Genomic DNA, 7,436 nt, shown 5'->3' on the forward strand with positions numbered 1-7,436 from the left:
GCCATTGTCCCCTCCTACGCCCCACAAGCCCACAGGTGCCCAAACATTTGTGCTCAAACAGATACTCTCATTCACTCCATATCCATAGATGTCACAAGCCTGAGTGTGGTTTCTTAAGACACACTGTTTATTCCATGGGAGAATGGGCTCAAGGTAAAGAGCCCCTTGGGTGGGAGAGGGTGGCAGAGGGTAGGAGAGGGATGAAGCTCTCTGTGGCCCATCGGTGGCCAAGTGGGGGTGTGCCATGGCCCCTCCCAGGCTTCACAGGAAGCTGTCTGCTCTAAGTCCATTTGCAGGTTCCAGACTAGTTTGGGCCTTCCCTGTCCTGAACGTGGGATGGATCCCCGCATAGCACCCCAAGAAAGTTGGTCCAGTCTATCCCCAGAGAACTTCCTGCTCCAAATCACTGTCCTGGGGCCCTTCCACTCCAGTCCTTTTGGCAGGAGCTGGGGATGAGGGGCTGGAGGAGCAGGCAGATCTGGTGGGCCAGCTTTGGTGGCCAACAGGGGGTCCAAGGGAAAGGGGATGGACTGGGAGCCAGGTGGCTCTGAAGCAGTCAGTGAGGGCCCAGCAGGCTGTGCCCAGGGGCATGGGGACAGCTGGCCTCTCACTCCTGGCCTGGGTGCTCGCCCACCGACCACTTCACCTCCCCTGTCCGCAGAGTCACTATGTCCTCGTAGGTGGCCGTCTGGTCAATATTCAGGCCCTGGAGACATGGAATGGAGCTCAGGCCTGGGCAACTCCCCAACCACACCAACAGATGGTGCTGCTGACCACCCCCGGGCCCCTCAGAGCTGGGGGTCCACCCTGACCCTTACCTCGTAGGTGTGGTCTTCCTCCATGCCAGCCTTGCTGTCATCCTGGTGGGGCAAGAGATGGAGAGCAGAGTGTTGGCTTCCCCCGCCCCACCTGCTGCTGGGCCAGGATGGGCAGGGCCAGGGAGACTGGCCTGGGGGCAGGGGGCAGGGAGGAGGAGTTGGGGTCAGGGGTGAGGTGCCCTCTGCAAGAACAACTGAATGAATGGAGGAGAGAAGGGACAGGTGAGTCCATGGGCAGACTCTGGGGCCGGGGAGCTGGAGACGCTGCCCATGTGTGGCCCGCTGCTGCGGTCACCTTGTCCAACAGCAGGAAGATGGGCACGGTGATGAAGAGGATGATGAGGAGGGTCTGGATCATGATGATGCCATCTTTCAGCGTGTTCCGCCGCTTCAGCTGAGCCAAGGTGCTGAACCCTGCGGGGAGGTGGGGCGGGGATGGGGAGGCTGGGGCACCACTTGTGCTGCACCCCTCAAGACCCCTTCTCAATGGCTCTCCTGGATGCTCTAGAGCCACGGCCACCTCCACAATGTGGCCCCTCACCACTGGCAGGCTGGGTGGGGTGGGGTCTGGATGGCTCCATGAACATCCTGTGGCCCAGTCCACGCTCACCCCCTCCCTGGCTGGAGGGCAGGCCCATACCTACCCATAACTCGGAGTTCAGTGCCACAGCTCGTCTCGGGGGACCCGCTGGAGGAGCACTTTCCCTGACAGAAGTAAATGCCATTGTCCTGAAACTGGATGTTCTGGATAATGAGGGTGGCATTGGATTTGCCCTGGGCCTGCTCGATGTGTCCCTCTTCCGAGACCAGCATCTTGGGATCCGAGTCCATGTCCCGCTTCCAGAGCCAGTTCACAATGCCCACGGCCTCAATGTGGCACGTTATTTCCACCGTGGAGCCCCGTTTCTTGGCCATGAAACGTGGATGCTGCCAGATCTGGGAACAAGCGCTTCCTGTGGGTGACAAGGCCAGGATCAAAACCCCACTCAGCATCTTCCTGGCTGCCAGTCCCACCATGCCCCCTGCCCTGGGTGGCACATACCCCTGGCTCAGCCCCCCTGGTCTGTCCTTTCTTCCCAGGTGTGGGACAATCATGAGCACTGGTATAGGGGAGTGGAGCCACATGAGAGGCCACAGGCCAAACCACCAGGCCCTACCCCCTCCTGACATTTGATTTTCTTTTAGAAGGGCCCTGGAACCTTTGGGTTCTTCTCCATGCCCATTCCAGCAGCCTGAACCAGCCCCCCCCCCCCCCGCCTCCCACCTGGCCCATGCTCCCCACTCTCCCTGCCCTGGGCTGCCCTGCACTCATCTGAAATCCTGAGGGGCTCCCCACAAATCCTTAGCCTGGCAATTGAGGCTGCCACATTGATCCCCTGTCCCTCTTTTCCCAATCACCTCCCTCTACCCCTGCATGGACCTGCTCCAGTTTTTATTCCTAAACCTTCTTTCTCAGCTTGGCATGCTCTCCCCACCCACCTGCTCCAAGAAGCCTTCCCTTGCCTCACTGTTCCCAGCAAGTGGCCCCCTAGGAACCCCCCAGCCCTTGTGGATGTCAGAGTCCCTAAGGTTACGGGCTCCTTCTGGGGCTGAGTCTAACTCCCCAGCTTGACTAGTCCAGCCTCTCAGTCACTGGGACTGGGACACTGTGTCTAGTGAAGATGACAGCTGGCAGGGGGTGGGGGTGGGGAGTATCGAGGAGGCCTGGAGCCAGGCTCAGCAGAGGGAGACCAGGAGGCCTAGGGATGAGAGTTCTGGGTGGGGAGACCCAAGGGGACAAGGGACAGTCATAAGGACAGTGACTAGCATTGGACACAGGCATCCCTGTGCCCAGAAGGGGCGGGGAAGTTGCTGACCTTGAGGCTTCCGTAGCAGTTCCTCTCTTTGGGCGGCTGCGAACACAGTCTCCCCTGCAGGTTGGGAGGAAGCGGGCGGGGCCAGGTCAGGTCAGGGCCTCTCACCGACCAGCCCCAGCCCTCCACACCCCCACCCTCTGAATCCCCAGACCCACTTCCTCCTCCCCAACAGCAGTTTCCAGACCCCATGGCCCTTCCCAGCCCCACTCTGAAGAGATAGGAGTGGGTTGGGGTGGCCAGTGATCCACCTCCCAGCCCCCCTAATACTTTGAGCAGGCACCTGGAGGAGACAGGAGGCAAGTCACAGTTAAAGGGCTGTCCCGTCCTCCAGGGGCGGGGCATTTCTGGAATATGTGTACCCCAGGGTCAGGCTGGGGGCAGACTCTCCCCTGCCTCCCCCAGGCAGTGTCCTCAGCGGGTGAACCACACTCCTCCTCTCTTCCTCCTGGCCTGGCTCTTCCGCGGTCGGAACCACCAACCCCTCAGGCCCAGCTCAGCCTGGTACCCACGGCTGGAGAGGGGCTGGGGCGCAGACCCCCGAGCTCCTCATCGGCGTGGCTGGCACCCGGCCCAGGCCCCAAGGCAGTCAGAGGGAGGCCGAGGCAGACAGTGTGAGAGACAGGAGGCGGCTGGAGAGAGCAGAGACCCAGGCAGCAGAAACAGAGCGACAGAGAGTGAAAGCAGCCGGCCTGGTCGAGGGGCTGTACCTGAGAGAAGCATCAGCAGCACCACCAGCCTGCTGCTGGGCACAGGAGACAGCGCCGGCCTGGACATGGTCACCGCTCCGTCGCTGGCCCCAAGCCCGGAACGAGGGACCAAGGCTCCTGGGGGGAAAACGTGTAACTGCCGGGGCTGCAGCCTGTCCCCTCCCCACCTCTTCCCCACCAGGCCCCTTCCTGCCATGCAAATCGGGACCCAGGGGAGGCACCAGCTCTCTGGGGACCCTGCGGAAGGGCGGGCTCTCTTGTCAGCTGTGCTGCTAAGGCTCAGAAGTCACCCCAGCTTAGGCACCACAGCAGGGACCTCTGAGTCTTCCGAGGACAGCCTGTGCTTCCCTTCATGTGTCTCTATCCCCCTGATGCCCCGGGACCTGCCAGCCTCCCACCCTGAAGTCTAGGTCCCCAGGCACTTAGCTGAATACACATGGGTCCTGTAGGTGAACTTGAGAGTAGCCCCTCTGTCCCGGACCAGCCTGCATCCTTGGTGAACAGGAGCACCAAGAAAGGATGCTGTGGGGTGCTGGGGGGCAGCCAAGGGCCCAAGCCAGGCTCCCGAAGGGGCCCAGGGCACAGCCTCTTGGCTGAAGTGCAGGCAGCCGTGTTAGGGGTTGATGGAGATTTGACCCTTTGGAGAAGGGAGCCACAGATGTTCTTGAGCAAGAGCAGGCCAAGTGTGGCGGCCACTTGGGAGAAGATTTGGTCCAGGCCTTTGTGTGAACCTCCTTCGCTCACTTGGTTCCTTTTCTCACTTGGTGGGAGATTTTGTTGTTGTTGTTACTCTTCACCTGAGGATATTTCTTTCCATTGATTTTTTAAAAAGAGTGGAAAGGAGGAGAGGGAGGAGGGGTGAGGGGAGAGAAACATAGATGTGAGAGGGACAGATCCATCGGTTGCCTCCTGCAGAGGCCCCACCAGGGCTGGGAATTAAACCTGCAACCCGGGTATGAGCTTTTGACTGGAAATCGAACAGGTGATCTCTTGGTGCATGGGTCGACACTCAACCACTGAGCCACACTGGCTGGGCCATTTTTCAAACAGCTTGTGCTGCTGGTGGGTCTATTTGGGTTTAGGGAGATGTGGACCCGCCTCCCATGCCAAGGTTGGTGGTGAGGAAGGCAGCGGTCTGGAGGCTTCCCTCTCAGCCCTGGGCATAGGCCTCCCCTGACACAGTGGGGGCCTCCCCTGAGGAGCACAGGCCAGAACCAGCGCTATGGAAAGTGGGGACAGGAGGGTTAAGGTTTTCATCCAAGGAGCAGCTTGTTCCCGGCAGCCCCAGATGTTCTTGCTGTTTCCAGATGTTGCAAATGAAAAACATTTCCCTGAAAAGGTGCCAGATGTTCAGTTCACAGAACAAACAGTCCAGGATTATAAACATCACCTGAGGTCAGCGTGGGGACCATAGGCCCCTGGTGCTGGGGGGTATTTTGAGTCCCCCCCCCCAGTGGGATGGGGGGAAGTCCAGGGGTCTTTTCCTTTAGCATAGTACCTCCTGGTGATTTAGGCCTTGGTTAGCTTTGGGGCTTGTGTCCCCCAAGGTTGGGAGGATAATTGGGGAAGGCTTGGGGCACACAGGTGTGTGTGTACGTGTGCATGTACACCTGCATGGGGTGTTGCTCAGGCTGTGTGACATAGGGCCTGCTCAGGATCTGGTCCTGGGACCCAGGGTGACTACAGGGGGCACAAAGACTAGGGGTGGGCATTTGGCATCTTCCAAACACACGCATCTACACCCCCCCGGGGGACACAAATGCAGATATGTCCTTTGGACTCATTCCCATTCATGCCAGACAGGGATCTGCTTTCAGGAGGGGGGAGGGGCTGGGGCACCACCTGCAGGGTTATTTGTCATAGTTGGGGCCATGCTGTTCCCTCCCCAGTGACAACAGTATCAAGCTCCGTCTGGGGTTTGTGACGCCTTTTCTTTCCTGGAACATGAGGCCTCGGCCCCTGACTCCCCTGGGCTGTGCATCCCGACGTCTGTAGCCTCCACCCCGCCTTTCCTGGAAGGCAGCATCAAAACAAGAGACGGGGCTCTGGCCACGTGACTCAGTCAATTGGAGCATCGTCCCATACACCAAAGGGTTGCGGGTTCGATTCCTGGTCAGGGCACATACTTAGGTTGCAGATTCGATCCCCACGCAAACGGGATGCAGCCAATTGATGTTTCTCTCACATCAATGTTTCTCTCTCTCTCTCTTCCTTCCTCTCTCTAAAATCAATAAAAACATACCCTCAGGTGAGGATTACAAAACAGCAAGAGAGTGGGGTGTAGGGAGAGGGGGACAAGGGGCACAGGGGTTTGGAGAAGCAAGAGGACAGGGTCCCCCAGCAACACTGGGAAGATGAGAGATCTGTGTGTGCCTCTCCCCAGCCCCCATGGGGGCCATGTAAAGGACCAAGTGTTTACTAGTTGGGAGGAATACAGTCCTGGGGGGCAGAAATCAAGTTGCAGAAAATGAAATTATATATAAAATTATATTTCACCCACTGGGATTAAGGAATGAGCTCACTACATAATATTACTCTTTGTCACAGGCCCATGGGACTCTGGGCTCTCTGGGGCCAGGGGTTAGAGGCAGGTCCTGGAGGGGATCATATCTCTGAGGAGAGGGGAGGGCACCTTGGGGCCTCTGTGGGTGGGCGTAGAGAAGCGAAGGGGTTTCCAGAGAGGAGTGGCTGGGAATGTAGGACCCCCAATACCTATTTCCTGGGTGCTGTCATGGGTGGGAGAGGAGGCATGTGACTCCTGACCTCGTCCGGCCTCTTGGACTCCAGCTGGACTCCAGCTTTCTTTTAGAGGGGGGGAGGAGAGAACCCGATGGGGCCAGAGGAGGGAGTTGGGGCCATCCTGCCCTCCTCAACCCCCAGAGACTCCCCAAGTCTTCCCTGCTTGGCTGCAATCCCCACCAGCCCTTCTTGCCTCTTGATGCCTTCAGCCCCCATTGACATATGCACTTGGGAGCTGCACAAGGAAAAAGCTCGCACGTCAGAGGCTCGAGGGGAGAGATTTATTGTAAGAACTGTACAAAGGGGCCTGTCTGCCGGCCTGGCCCGGGCCTGTTCCTACCCGGACACCATGTGGATGGGTGTGGAGGGGGCACAGGCAGGGGAGGCTCTACAGTCTGTACACAGCATGTCCAGTCCAACAGGCGCGGCGGCTCTGGGGGCCATGCCAGTCCCGGGCCCCGAGGAGGGAAAGGCAGTGGGCAGGGTGCTGGCCAGGGCGGAGGCTGCCCCCTACAGGATGAACCTTCTGAAGGAAGGGCGGACGGAGTGGGTCGCCTTCCACAGAGGACACAGGCAGGCGACGGAGCAGGGCTGGGGCAATGGTGGGATAAAACCAACCAGCCGAAGGGAGGGTCATGGAGCCCCGGGCAGGGCGGTGAGGCCAGAGGGCAGGGCACGCGGAAAGGAGGGCTCTGGCCTGTGGGCATGTGTGGGCCCCCACACATTGTTTTGGAGGTTTTGGGGCTTCCTGAGTTTTAATCAAACTGTTCACAAGAAACAAGAGAAAAGAGGAGAGGAACTACGGCTAACAGGGACTCGACCTTACACACATGTTCACACTCGTATACACACTCACACAGACAGGCCTCCACAGAAGACGCACACACCAGTCGGACACCACAGGGGCACACTGACACATTTACACAAGCACACCCGGACACACGCGTATGCAGGCATCGTGGGACACCGTGGCTCACCCCCTTGAACACACACAATGAGCCAGTCCAGTGAGCCCTCCAAGCTCAGCCCCTGGCTGTCCTCCGGGAGCCGTGGAGGCCCAGCACTGCCGTGCCCAGATCGGCTGCACCAGCAAAAGGGCCGCCCGGCCCTCCAGGCACAGGAGGTTGGAAGGCTGGGCCTGGGCCCGGTGGGCCGGGCACGGTCCACTGTGACATCTCGGACACGGGCTCAACTAGAACATTCTTAGGGTCACTTTTAGGAGGGGCGGGGAAGGAGGAGGAGGAGGAAGTGAGGGAGGGAACACGATTTTTCCTCCTGAGCGCTGGGGTTCCCGACCCCACCCTGGGTCTGGGTGC

At 59.3% G+C, this 7,436-nt stretch overlaps 1 protein-coding gene across 5 annotated transcripts; it reads right to left on the reverse strand.

Annotated features, from left to right (window-relative positions):
* Positions 1 to 607: 607 nt before the first annotated feature.
* Positions 608 to 3,448, reverse strand: CD79B (CD79b molecule). 5 transcript variants are annotated; one of them, XM_016205057.2, is made up of 6 exons: positions 3,382 to 3,448; positions 2,675 to 2,728; positions 1,463 to 1,771; positions 1,114 to 1,232; positions 819 to 860; positions 608 to 706 (listed from the first exon to the last, which is right to left on the reverse strand). In XM_016205057.2, exons 1-6 carry the CDS (start codon positions 3,446 to 3,448, stop codon positions 608 to 610), a joined length of 690 nt encoding a protein of 229 aa, XP_016060543.2. The 5 variants fall into 5 exon arrangements, with proteins under 5 accessions (XP_016060543.2, XP_016060551.2, XP_087681796.1 ...); XM_016205065.2 differs by having other exon boundaries at positions 2,675 to 2,710; positions 3,364 to 3,448; XM_087825670.1 differs by lacking the exon at positions 2,675 to 2,728 and having other exon boundaries at positions 1,463 to 1,819.
* Positions 3,449 to 7,436: the final 3,988 nt, after the last annotated feature.

This window comes from Miniopterus natalensis, chromosome 17, assembly GCF_054644295.1.
Source record: "Miniopterus natalensis isolate mMinNat1 chromosome 17, mMinNat1.hap1, whole genome shotgun sequence".
In the NCBI taxonomy this organism is placed as follows: domain Eukaryota; kingdom Metazoa; phylum Chordata; class Mammalia; order Chiroptera; family Miniopteridae; genus Miniopterus; species Miniopterus natalensis.

Coding starts and splice junctions, on each gene's coding strand:
- CD79B (XM_016205057.2), bottom strand. CDS start 3,448: ATGTCCAGGCCGGCGCTGTCTCCTGTGCCCAGCAGCAGGCTGGTGGTG. Junction 2,729..3,381: donor GCTGCTGATGCTTCTCTCAG/GTACAGCCCCTC, acceptor CCCAACCTGCAG/GGGAGACTGTGTTCGCAGCC. Junction 707..818: donor AGGAAGACCACACCTACGAG/GTAAGGGTCAGG, acceptor CCATGTCTCCAG/GGCCTGAATATTGACCAGAC.